Source organism: Manihot esculenta, chromosome 17 (assembly GCF_001659605.2).
Source record: "Manihot esculenta cultivar AM560-2 chromosome 17, M.esculenta_v8, whole genome shotgun sequence".
Taxonomy (NCBI): domain Eukaryota; kingdom Viridiplantae; phylum Streptophyta; class Magnoliopsida; order Malpighiales; family Euphorbiaceae; genus Manihot; species Manihot esculenta.
In genome coordinates this window covers 26,002,743-26,016,573 of record NC_035177.2, presented here as the reverse complement: position 1 = coordinate 26,016,573, position 13,831 = coordinate 26,002,743, and the positions used below count along the sequence as shown (strand labels likewise).

Below are 13,831 nucleotides of genomic sequence, written 5' to 3'. Positions count from 1 at the left end.
ATAAATTAATTATTATTATTATTATTATTTTTTAAAAATAAAAATTAAAGATTAAATAAGTAAAATCTGAAATTTCTCACATGTATTAATCATTATGTTTCAATGTAAATTAATTATTATTAAAATATTTAACAATAATTAATCGAATGTTTTTATTTAATGTATTAATACTTTATTATTTGATTAATATCTTAATTATACTCATATATTTAAATATCACTTTATTTCATAAGTTTTACAATTGTTTTTCAAATTTGTATAGTGATAAAGCCACTACCATACCATTTTCATTATCTTTGGATTTAAATGCGTAATCAATTTTTTTATTTGAAATAAAAAGAATTTAATTTTTCTTTAATTTAAAATTTTTTTATTTTAAAAATAATTGAAAATAGTAATAGAACTTTTTCAAATATTTATAATTTCTAGTTTAATTAGACAATACCTTATTTTGAACATAAGAGTTGCTAAAAATAAAATTCAAACAAAAGAGCCAATTATATGAAAAGTATACAATTTAACACAGATTTTCCAAACTCTTGAATATTTTATTTAATGGAGTAAAACGGGAGAATTCCTTTATTTCAATTGGTATTTTTTATGAAAAGCAAACATAAATAATGATGACCGCTGGATTTCTTCACCCCGTTCTAAGGTTAGGTCCATTAGGACAGCTTATAATCTGAAAGCTTTTAAACCCTCTCCAAGAATCAGGTCCAGTCCATTCAGTTCAAAGACCGGGCTCCAGTCCGTTTCTTCAAACAGGCCAGTCTAACTCTTCCGGCCCGATGGACAGATTCCCTCCGGGTCTAGTCTTAATCTCATCCTCCGGCCCAGCTCAGAACCCGAAAGGAGTTCAACCCCTTCGTCTTGTGGGACCATCCGCATGCGCGTCCGAATAGAATTAGGGACCGTTATGCATGGGACAGAGATCTTATTCCCTCGTATGTCCATATCAACGTAGGAGGGACAGGTTCTGTTAATACGTCACTAGCAGACAAAAGGAAACATATAAAAGGAGAAATATACTTCCCTAAGTCTAAGTTTTTCCAGCTTTACAGAACCCATTGCAAAATCCTATTTTTTGGATCTCATATCATCAAATAACAAATCCAATCTTTCCTATGCCTCGATGCTACAAATTGTCGTGAATAATATAGCAAAATCACTACTTCTATTTTTATTTTATCAGAATTTTTAAATTATATAATTTCATAAGAATTCATTTAATCTTTATTTTTGCAAAATGGATGGTGGTAAACAAAGTGATCAATTCATATGAAAATATTCAGAAAATTAAGTAGACAGCTATTAGAAATCTTTCTACTCCATTGATGACAGAATATCCTTCTAGTGCAGGAATAACAGGCCACGTATTGTATTAGATTACACGAAACACAGAAGAAACAGAAATCATCTTCTTGTCAAGCACGTCCTGTATTCTTGAGAAATGAAGCACTCTTGGTGATTTCTCTCAGAGGCTTATCTGTATACCTAATCATGTTATAGACCCATGCACCTGCTTGAGCACCAAGTATTGGCGACACTATATAAATCCATAGCCCCTTGTATTGGCGTGATACAATTGCAGGCCCCAAGCTTCTTGCTGGGTTCATTGATGCCCCTGAAATTGCACTGTTTTGCAAAATCATATCAGCAAAATCATCAAATGGGTATCCATTTTTCATTCAAACAAGCAACCATTTCATCACTAGTCAATCATTTGGATAATCTTGATTATTGCTTAATAAGATTAAATATTCTAAGTAAACTTGGTTAGGTTGATACCCAGCAAACATCACATTTAGGAGGACAGTGGCTCCAACAGCAAGTCCAGCAAGTTCACCAATCTGCATAAACATCAGAATCAAATAATTCAGATTCCAAAATCTATGACCAATAATTAGGTGAAGAAGAACAATAACTTACAGCTCGATTATCAGTCGCGACGCCTGATATGACAAACATGAGATAGAATGTGATTATAAACTCAACTACAAAGGACTGCATATCTGATCCTGCTGGCATTGTTCCTGTGAAATGATCTTGCTTCCCAGTAAAAATTAATCGAATTGTTCCGGCAGCTAGTGTCGATCCAGTGACTTGACATGCTATATAAGCAGGAACCTACGTGACAAATAAGAAGAGGGGAAAATGAAAATCAATGCACAAACTTCAACCTGAGCTCAGTTCAACAGCTTGATTGAAGTTATTTCAACCTCATAATGCTGTTTTCTTTTACATTTTGTAACACAAAATAGATTCTAACTAATCCCCAGAAAGCATTTTGAAACCAAATTTGGATTTCAGAACAAATGGGTTCAAGTGTTCTAGTGCTCCAGACTTTCATCCTGCATTGTCAGCACTAGAAAGGGTCAAATGTCCTTAATAGACATTCAGAAAAATGCTGACTGGGTGTATGTGCAAACAATAAGCAATGTTTTATGGCAACAATTTCTTGCAGCTCAAGATTTTCCACAAGTTAGGTTACCAATTACCAATAAGGTAGATTACCTGTTTCCATGGAAATCTCCTGCAGGTGGCAAAGGCAAGAGTGACAGCAGGGTTGAAATGGGCACCGGAGATATGACCAACAGAGTAAACCAAGACCATCACAGCTAATCCCCAGACTATTGATATTCCTGGAAGTGTCACCACCTTATCGAAGTTCAAATTCACTGCCACCGATGTACATCCGGCAAATATCAAGAAGTAAGTGCCAACCACCTCAGCTATCAACTGCACATCATTCATCAGCACCAAAATTTCATCAGAATTCGATTAAAAATCAAAACTTTTTCAGTTTTCAATGGCCAAATAGAGTCTCATACCCTATCAAAAACTATGTAATCGGTGGCAAGCAAGAAAAAAAAATTGTAAAATGGGTTTGATTCAAAAGGCTTTTTCTCTGTAAGAAAGCCATGATCGAGAACCAAAGAAACACTGAAATTGACAGTCAATTAAATGAGTCACCTTTTGAATGAAAGGTACAGAGATGCTTAAGATTGAATCTTCCTTGGTTCTGGAGGGACAAGGCGGCGGCTCATTACAAGGCGGAAGAGGATTACAAGGATTATCTTCCTTAACATCCAACACAACTACATGTCTGCCATTAGTTCCTGAGATCTCAGCCATGTCTGGTTTCTTCTTGCAAATGAAAGACAACAACGGTCTGAGAATCAGAAGCAAGCAAATAAAAGATTTGAAACTGGAAACAAGGAAGAAATTTTTTTTTTTTTTTTATTTTTCTAATTTTCTTTCTTCTCTCTCTTTTCTGCTGAATGCTTAGTTGGCTAGCTTGCTGTCCGCAAGGCGATAAGCAATAAAATTGGAAAAAACACGTAGTTATTTATAAGCGCAGAAAGATCCAAAACAAACACGAAGAAGGTGAAATTATACTTTTTCAGAATATAAAAAATTGCAAATATCAATTATTAGTATTTTTTTTTCTTGGTATTTTCTGACATGTATAATATAATAATTACAATTAAAAGTAAGAAAATAATAAATTTTATTTAATTTTTAATATATTCTCTATTTCTATTATTGTATTAAATAAATAATTTGTACTTATATTATTTTTAAAATTAATAAAAAATCGAGTCTATTTAAAATTATATATCTCTGTACATTTCAATTTCTTTGGAGATAAAGTTGAAAAGTGTGACGCAAATTGTGAAGAGAGAAATAAATGGGAGGCTGCTTCAACTACCCACCGTATTTACAAAAATGCATTAATTCTTTATGGCTCTTCGTTTGCACTGCACCGTTTAATTCAAGTCCCATATATTAATTTGTGAATACCCAAAATGTTTTTTTATTATTTTTTGGGATTATAATATGGTATCATATCTCTATCGGATAGATTGAAACTTTGGAATGTGAATAAATCAGTGCTAAATATAGTTGGAGAGATCTATTTCAAAAAAAAAAAAAAAAAAATAGTTAGAGAGATGGATATAACCAAATATTTTTTTTCTTTATCGGACTTTTTAATGTCTAAATATCATATTCACTCGTATTAATTTAGAATCGAACTGCTATTAAATTTAAATGAGAACTCTTTTAATAGCGTTTTTATATATTTTATTTTAGGAATATCTAACTCTTTTTTATTATATAATCAAACTTTTGTTTTTTTTAAGTATAATCAAACTTTTGTTTTTTTAAAAATATAATCAAATTTAATATCTAAATTATTTATAATTAGTATATAGCAATTTTAATTGTGAAATGATAAAAAAAGGTTTTTTTTTAATTCTTGATATTAGATTAATTGTCGTAAAATAAAATAAAAATTGTAATCAAAATTTAAATAAATAAAATATTTTATTCTTTATCCAAAACTTTTTATTTGACACCTAATTTAATTTTTTTTAAAAAAATTTAAATAACTTCTTTACACAATTATATATGATATTATTTTTTTAAAATTAATTTTTTTAATTAGAAGGATTGAAATTTTTTATTTCAAATAAAATATTTTAAAAAATAATTAAATTAAATTATTATAAAATTTTTAATTTTTAATGTGTTTGAGATGAGATTGATGACGTGACGGGAATTGAACAATATTATGATTGGCTAAAATTTATAAGGAAGAAAATGTGAGATGGTGATAAGTGTCCGCGGTTGCCACTCCAACACTCAAGTCAGCGTATTAAAAAATAGAGAGAAATTGTAATAAATTATTTAGAGTTTTTAGTATTTGAAAATAAGGTACCTTGGTCTTTATGAGGTTCTACCTTTATATTGTAAGAGATAGAGATGAATATGATATTTTTCTAATAATCCGGCAATAATGTAGTCATTTGCTTGATACGAGACATCGCCAGCCATTAGGCAGAAATCTCGCGATCACAAGCGTAATGTACATATGCTAGGCTATACTTAGTAACGGTAACTTCGTATCAAGACTCGCCTTGTTGATGGAGGGGTGAGTTTTCTGGGAATGGCACAGGTGTTAAAGTATCTAGATCTTCTCTTTCCTGTGCTGGTATGCATTTCCTATGTATCTCTACTTAGTAGCAATAGCTTACGCTTTACTTTGTGTCTCTACTTAGTAGCAATAGATTACGCTTTATTTTGGACGGATGTTATGTAACATCAGAGGTCCCTCGCTGGTCTTCATTTCTTCATATTTAAAGGAGGATATCTTTTATCGAGGTCTAGGGCACGTGGCCCCTCAAGATTGGTTTCTTGTCACTCATGTCGTTTTGCCTACCTAGCCTTTTGATGATAACTGTAATGTTTATCGTGCCGCATTTAAGGTCCGCAGTCGAGACCATCCTATAAAGGCCCTTCGTCTTTCCCGAGCATTACTTTTGCATTCTTCTGCAACTTTTTTAGAGGAATTTGCTCCACAACTCTCTTTCCGTTTCCGCTTCTTGCATTCTTACTTCTCTCATGGTAACATCGTTATCCTATTTCTTTCGATATGAACAGGAACACCTCTTCTTCCCCTAGCGGGGTCTCTGTCTCCAACTCCTCCTCTAATGGTCCCATTCAAGCGTTAGCCCCTATCGTTACATTGAGGGAGACCCTTGAAAATAAGAATTGTCTTCTCAGTGATATCTCGTTCGCCTTCTCGGAGCGCGACTTGGATCGTTTGCACGATACTTACCACATTCCTTGGGAGTCTTTTTGAATTTTTGCTCCCTCTCTCCGCGTTCATGCTAATGACTTAATCATTGACAAGGACACTGTTATTGTCTTTGAAGAGTAGTTGAAGGTGGACCTCCGCTTCCGCTTAAACCCTTTCTTCGTGGAGGTCCTCCAATTTCATAAGCTTTCAGTTGTCCAGCTTCACTCTAATAGCTGGAGAATTTTGGTGGCCTTTTGATTCATGTGCCTTAACAACCACATTAAACCAAGCATAACGCTTTTCTCCTAACTATACCAACTAGGTGCCCGTAAAAATAAGAAGTTCTGGTATTTTAGCAGTCGAAAGTACTTGAACATTTTTTATCGGATGCCTTCTTCTTTAAAGCTATGGAAGAATAAGTTTTTGGTCCTCCGTCATCGGACGTCGGAGGGTTTTGGGCGTCTTCAATTTAGCTAGCATTATTGGGTAGGGCTGAAGAAGGATGGGGTCTGTCCAAGGAGAGAAGAAGACAAGACTTTAGCCTTTCTCTGGGCGATGGCTAAGGTCCTCAGGAAAATTGATATTATTCAGGCGGTGAGGAATGCCATTTTGTCTTGGCAGAGTCATTTACTAGCAAACCAGACCCGCGATCCTCACTCACCCAACCTTCCCGAAAGCACTCCCTTGCCTCGGGATTAAGGTAATTCTCTTTTAATCTTCTTTCTTTTTTGAATTGTCTTTCTTATTTACTTTTTCCCGTGTTTTCATATATGAACAGGTCAAGCAAGTTTGTCGAGGCGATATATGTTGCTCGTAAAGGCAAGACTGTTGCTGCTGGGATTGCTAGTCCCCCTACTAACCATGTTCGCCCTTTAGAAACGGTAATTGTACTTCCTCCTCCCCCTCCCTAGCCTGCGATTGAGGAGATGACACCCTTCCAACCCAAATCTTCAACCCCGAGTTCTTCCGCTTCTGCCCCAGCTCCTGCTGACATCCCTTTCCCATCTGTTCTTGCTCCTATGAGTGCGAGGGTTGAGTCTTCCTGGCCTGTAGGAATTCAACGCTTAGCCTTAGTACTATATCAAGCGACTTCGCTTCTTGATGATCCCTCCTTAGGCCTCCTACTAATCAAAAGCACCCTAAGGCTTGTAGATCACTGTCGCTTGAATGAGATTGAGAGGGACGAGCTATTCACTAATGCCATCCATTCTGTATTGGAGAGTGCCTTTTGCACTTGCGTTGTAATGACCCAGAAACCGGACCGCTACCGGCGCTAGGATCCAGATGGACTTAAGGTCGCTGGGACCCGTAGCAAGCCTAACATACATCTTGTACATCTGATAAAATCTCATACTTGATCATACATTTTCATAAAAAACTTTAAACTTTTCATATACCAAGCTTGACCTGTGCATGCACCATAACTATAAACATAAACCCCATACTGGAGCCCTCATCAAATGCTCCAGTTGGGTCAACATAACATACAACAAGCTTGGTTCAACATATGCCATCATTAAAACATTAACATAAAGATCATGTACAACCGGGATTAACCATACATTAGGGCCGAGTACAATACTAATCCTCATTACATTACTTTACATTACATCATTTGTAATACTCGGCTAGACCCCGGCATCGGAATTCCTATTTTCCGGTGAAATCTTCATTGGAATCTGGGATTCACGAATGTCGGAGCCTTCCATAGGGGTAAAACAGAGGTTTTGCGAAATGTTTTTACATACTTTTATGGTTTTGATTAAGAAAGTTGAGTTTTGAAAGGAAAAAGTCTAAGGAGGCAATTGCCAGGTTCTGCCGCCGAAAGTGGCTGGCTTTTGCTGCCACCGAATCCCCACTTCGGCTGCCAAACGTGGTGGAGTTGTGGAAGCCGCTTTGGCCGCCGAAGGAGAGTTGGCCGGCCACCTATAAAAGGTCCTTTGACTGGAAATGGAGTGTGTTTGAGCTCTCTTTTCGGGCAAAGGTGGGTTTTTGTTCTCCTTTGGTTGCTTTCACGTTCTCTTTCAAATCTTGCAAGTTTTAATGAGTTTTTAGTTTGTTTTTGTTTGAAGTTTTTAAGCAAAGAAGACAAAGTATAGAGACTTGGATATTTCGGATCGTTTTTCTCCACATCTCCAAGTTAGGACCATCAATCCTCTCGATCTTCAAGAGGTAAGCATGGATCCTCACCTCCCCTTATGTTGTAAGCATGTGTTAAAAGGGTTAAGAGAGTTTTATGGCATGATTAGAGTGGATCTAGAGTGTAAGGGATATGTGGATCACATGTTTTATATGTTGCTATGATGATGTTTGTGGGGTTTAGACTAGTTTTTAAGCCCCTATAAGCATGGATAAGGGTATATGCATGTTTTTGAGAGGTTGGATGCATGTTTAGAGTGTTTGGAAAGGTTTTGGAGGCTGAGTATGTGAGTTAGACCCGAGTTTTACCTTCTTGGAGAACTCAGGTTCGGTCGCCGAAGCAAGTTTCGGCCGCCGAACCCTTATGGAGGTTGTTTTGGCCGCCTAAACTCGCCCCTGAAGGTTTGAACTTTCGGCTCTGGAGGGGTGTAATACCCGGCTAGAGTCTGGCATCGGAATTCTACTGTCCAGTGGAATTCAGGATGTCGGAACCCTCTAAAAGGGTAGTAGAGATGTTTTTCTAAAGAATTTTAGTGTGTTAAAATGTTTTAAGTGTAAAAGGAAATGAGTTTTTGAAAGAAAAGAGCCAAGGAAGAAATGCAAGGTTCGGCCGCCGAAGGTGAAGTTCGGCCGCTGAACATGCATGAGTTTGGAATCACGTTAGGCCGCCGAAGGTGGTCTGACCAGCCACCTATAAAAGGTCCTAGATCGGTAAATGGATAAGATTTTCTTTCCATTCACAGACAGAGGTGAGACCATGATCTTCCTTGGGTGATTTTTATGTTTTCCCCAAATCTTTCAAAGTTTTGATGGGTTTTATGTTGTTTTGAAGCTTTTAAACAAATCAACCAAAAGTTTTGAAGTTGGAGACGTTGAGGGAGAAGATCTCCATATCTCCACATTGGGATCGTTTATCTTCTTGTTTATATAAGGTAAGTGAAGATCCTGAACTTCTTTTCATGTTTTATGAAGGTTTTATAGATTTTTTGGGTAGAGATGCATGTTTAGGGTAAGTTGAGGTTTTGGTTGATTTGTGGTCAAAGCATGCTTATGTGTTTAGTTGTGATGTTTGTTGGGGTTGTAAGTTAGTTTTGGACCCCTTTGTGCCTATACTTGAGTTTAGGCAGGTTGTGAATTTGTTGGTTGCATGTTTGAGTGAAGTTTGGGTTGGTTTGCATGAAGCAGAACACGTTTCTGCCTTACTGGAGAATCCAGTTTCGGCCGCCGAAAGAGAGTTCGGCCGCCGAACATGCTAAGGAGGTGGTTTCGGCTACCTAAGCTTGCCCAAGCTTGCCCCCGAAAGTTTGAACTTTAGGCTCTGGAGGGGGTTTCGGCCGCCGAAGGTGCCACCGAAGGTTAGGGACTTTCGTCTCTGGAGAGGACTTTCGGCAGCCGAAGTGCCGCCGAAAGTGCTTGAGTTTCGGCTCTGGAAGGGACTTTCGGCCGCCGAACCTACCGCCGAAAGTGCCCTGTCCAGCCTTCTTTTGCATGTTTTACGTGATTGTTTTAGGATGTTTTAAGGAGGTTTTGGGGAGTGTTATAGAGTTTTTCTTGAGCTAGTTTGGTCCCTCATTTGAGTCCACTTGTGTAGGAACAGACCAGAGGAACCGAAGAGAGCAGCGGTGAGCACTGCTTCAGAGTATTCAGAGTCAGTTCCGAGTCAACCAAAGGTGAGTGGAACTAAACTTAATGTTTGAATATGAGAACTTAAATGCTTTTAGCATGTTCCATGCATCATGATATGTAATAGGTTGAGTGCACTAGAATACACTAATGTGACGCATTGTATTATTCTATGCTTGTACGGATCGGACATAGTTGGGATTCATTAGCCCTCCGAGTAAAGTCCTGAGGAGCCCTGAGAGGGCCGGGCACAGAGCACCATAGGGTGCGTAATCAAGTCCTGAGGAGCTCCTTCGCGGGCCGGGCACAAAACAGAGAGAGTTTCGAATCTGTCCGTTTGAGATGGGTGATTTACTTGTGATGTGATGCATTCTATGTGAGCATGTTTATTAACATGTTTTTATTGTTCTACTCACTGGGCTAGTATAGCTCATCCCTCTCCTTTCACCCCAGTCTTGCAGGATCAGAGTTAAGGGGAAGTTCAGCAGGGTACAGGAAGAGTAAAGAGTTTTGTAATAGCATAGTGTGGACATGTAATATTGTAAAGAAATGTTTTAGTATTATATAGTGTAGAGTATTGTGCTTGACCCATGTGGTAAATCCTTTTTGTATACATGGTCTGTTTATGTGATGTGAATGTTTTTATAAGTATGTGAAAATCAGGCTTAACAGAGTATGAGTTGAACCTGTCTAGAGCATTGATGAGAGCTCTAGTAAGAGGTTCTATAGTACAGAGATAGTGCATGCATAGGTTGAGCCTTGGTTCAGAGACTCAGTTTTATGTTTTTACAAAAAATGTATGATCATGTATGGGATTTTACAGGTATATAGAGAGTATAGCAGGCTTGCTACGGGTCCCGGCGACCTTAAGTCGACCTGGATTCTAGCGCCGGTAGCGGTCCGATTTTCGGGTCGTTACAGATTGGTATCAAAGCCCTAGATTTATATGGTCGGACCTAGATAGAGAGTGTCAGGTTCATAGAGGTTATAGTAGGTCAAGCACAATAGGAAAGCATGTCCACTAGGATAGAATGTTGAGTCCTGTCTATTTACGGAGGTGTAATGCCATGAGTTATGCATGTACATTGTTGTTATGTGATGTTTATATGCTGATGTGTGCTGTTATGTGGCGTTTTCCAGAAAGTTAAGATGAGAGGAACTCATCGATCTGCACGATTGACTGGAGTCCCACCAGAAAGTGAGGGTGCAAGTGCTCGTCCTCCTGCGTTGCCAAGGGCAATGTCTCAGAGATCAAGCAGGGAGGGTACGTCAAGGGACCCTAGAAGGTCTTTTGACGAGAGCAGAAGAGGAACAGATAGAGGAGGAAGGTCAGAGGAAGTGAGGGAGGCTATGGATGTGGATCAGCCAAGAGAGGAAAGCATGGGTATGGGCAGGTCTGAAGAGGGTATGGGAGAGTCTCAGGGAGGCGCTCAGGCCTCGGGGTTTGGTTATCCACCCCAGCATCCGCCCTTTCCACAGGGCCCAGGGTATCCGATGGGGGGTACGTCGGATTACTCTTGTAACAGCCCGAAAATCGGTACCCCTCTGTAACGGTCCGAACCATCACTGGCAATAGGATCCAGATCGGCTTAAGGCCGCCGGGACCCGTAGTAAGCCGACTATACTCTCTGTGTACCTGATAAATCCCATACATGATACAAAACGACTCAACAATCCTGTAAAACTCTGTAGGCTTAACTACTGCGACTCAAATATGCCACTCTGAAATGGCCCTCAGGGCCTATACCAGGGACTACTATCTGCTGTGGTTCAAGGGATTGAAACCCTTTTTATTTGTAACACATCCCACTGGTATCTCATCGAATCTCCAAGCTCCAAACTTCACCAAACTTGCAAACTCTTTCAAATCTCTTCAAACCAACATAAAACCTCATTAACACCTTGAAAGATTGAAAGAAAAACCATGAAAACGAACCAAGGATATCAAGAACTCACCTAGACCAGAAGAAGAGATGAAACCTCCTCCTTTTTCTACCACTCGGTGCTCTTTATAGATGAGCAACCGCCTCAGGTTCGGCTGCCGAATCGCATGCAAAACCATACAACATTCGGGGGCCGAACTTAACCTTCGGGGGCCGAAACCAGGGGACTTTCGGCGGCCGAACTTGAACTTTCGGGGGCCGAACCTGCATTGTGCCTCCTTGGCCTTTTCTCTTCACAACTCAATCATTTTTCATACTAAACCTTTAAAATACTTGAAAACATTTTAGAAATCTTTCTCTTACCCTTCTAGAAATCTCTGACATCCTCGAATTCCACCGGACGGTAAGAATTTCCGAGGTCTGAATCTAGCCGGGTATTACATTCTTCCCCCCTTTAAGAACATTCGTCCTCGAATATTCACACAACAAACACACATGCAAATAAGCACGTAAGGAAAGCCTAACACCTTCCTCTGAGAAGAGACACAGATATTACTGGAATAAAAACTCTCGGGTTATCTATACTTCCTGACTCTGCTGACCCTTAACTGCTTAATCTGTGTCCACACTCTACACTGATTGCTAACGTTTCTTTCTCTTTGGCTCTTCTTAGCTTTATTCACACTACCGCCTCAGGTTCGGCTGCCGAATCGCATGCAAAACCATGCAACATTCGGGGGCCGAACTTAACCTTCGGGGGCCGAAACCAGGGGACTTTCGGCGGCCGAACTTGAACTTTCGGGGGCCGAACCTGCATTGTGCCTCCTTGGCCTTTTCTCTTCACAACTCAATCATTTTTCATACTAAACCTTTAAAATACTTGAAAACATTTTAGAAATCTTTCTCTTACCCTTCTAGAAATCTCTGACATCCTCGAATTCCACCGGACGGTAAGAATTTCCGAGGTCTGAATCTAGCCGGGTATTACAACTCTAGCTTTACCCCATATCCTACCTACATGCCTTACAGGCCTTATACTCCTTTTTACTCACCATATCCCATATATCCACCCACACCTTTCCATCTCAGTTCAGCATACCCAGAGCCAAGTTCAGCACCTTCTGCACCACCAGAACCAGAACCAGTAGTCCCTGTTGTCCAAGCACCTCAACCTAGCTCATCTGAGGGAAGCAAAGTGAAAATGACAGAGTACCTGAAGTTGGATGCTCCCAAATTCAATACGGGAGATGATCCATTTGAGTACCTCAGAACGGTTAAGATGATAACCGATGAGTTAGGAGCTGATGATAGCAAAGCCATTGAGATGGCAGGGTTCACATTGAAATGCAAAAAAGCTCGAGAGTGGTTCAAGAATTATGTGGACCCCAGGTTGGACAACATGTCATGGGGAGAGTTCGCCAATGAGTTTGCAGGGTGGGCTTTTCCTGACAGTTCCAGAGAGCTGAAAGTGGTAGAATTTGAGCAGTTGAGGCAGACTGATGAGATGAGTGTAGATGACTACACAGATAAGTTCATGGATCTGTTACAGTATGTGGGTCAGGCTTATGACACTGACCAGAAGAAGGCAAGGAGATATACCATGAGACTGTATCCCAGGTATTCCTCCTTGATTCTTCCAGCAGAGAAAGAGAGTTTTCACTCTATCGTGGATGCCGCCAGGAAGATGGAGGCGAGTGCCATTATTCAAGGAACAGTAAAACAGCAAGTGGCACAGTCTTCGGGTTCTAAGACCCCCAGTGCAGCAGCTTCTGGCAGTAGGAAGGGAGAAAAGTTTAAGGCCAAGAAAGGCAAGTTCTGGAACAAGATCAAATCTAGTCTAGAAATGGGTAGTGGCTCAAGCTCTGGCACAAGCAGTACAGTATGCATGAGATGTGGGAGACAACACAGAGGAGTTTGTTGGTTGGGATCTTCAGCCTGTTATAAATGTGGGCAGGAGGGACATTTTGCTCGGGAATGTCCTCAAGTGACCTTTATGGCACCATCCCAACAGATGAGCTCAGGTAGTGTAGCACAGCCAGCAGCTCCAGCCATACCTCAGAGCAGTGGCAGAGGTAGAGGGAGAGGGTTAGCCTCTTCTTCAGCAGCAGGTTCCCGAGGTGAAGGTCCGGTAGCCCCAGCACAGATCTTCACTGTGACTCAGGAGGAGGCGAACACGTCGAACACAGTGGTGTCAGGTAATCTCATCATTGGGTGTTCTGATGTGTATGCTTTGATGGACCCCGGTGCTTCTCACTCTTTTATTGCTTCGAGAGCCGTGGAGAGATTGGGTCTGATCATTTCTGAGTTAGAGTGTCCTCTCTGGGTCAGTGGACCCAAATGTGATCCATCAGTGATAGAGTCAGTCTGTCGTTTCAGTCCAGTGTTCATAGAGCGTAGATGCCTTCCAGCTGACCTAGTGGTTCTAGAGTTGACGGATTTTGATGTCATTCTAGGGATGGATTGGCTATCTACACATGGAGCTACCTTGGACTGTAGAGACAAGGTAGTCAGTCTCAGAGACCAGGATGGGTCAGAGTGTGTCTTCAGAGGAGACAGGAGGGGTACACCCAGAGGTCTGATCTCAGCCTTTCAGGCTCGTAGG

General features: G+C 39.9%; 1 protein-coding gene across 1 annotated transcript; it reads right to left on the bottom strand.

Moving 5' to 3' along the window:
• Positions 1–1,309: 1,309 nt before the first annotated feature.
• On the bottom strand, positions 1,310–3,332 carry LOC110604625 (aquaporin NIP1-2). The gene is made up of 5 exons (XM_021742882.2): positions 2,974–3,332; positions 2,515–2,739; positions 1,930–2,127; positions 1,789–1,850; positions 1,310–1,635 (listed from the first exon to the last, which is right to left on the bottom strand). Exons 1-5 carry the CDS (start codon positions 3,133–3,135, stop codon positions 1,425–1,427), a joined length of 858 nt encoding a protein of 285 aa, XP_021598574.1. The 5' UTR covers positions 3,136–3,332; the 3' UTR covers positions 1,310–1,424.
• Positions 3,333–13,831: the final 10,499 nt, after the last annotated feature.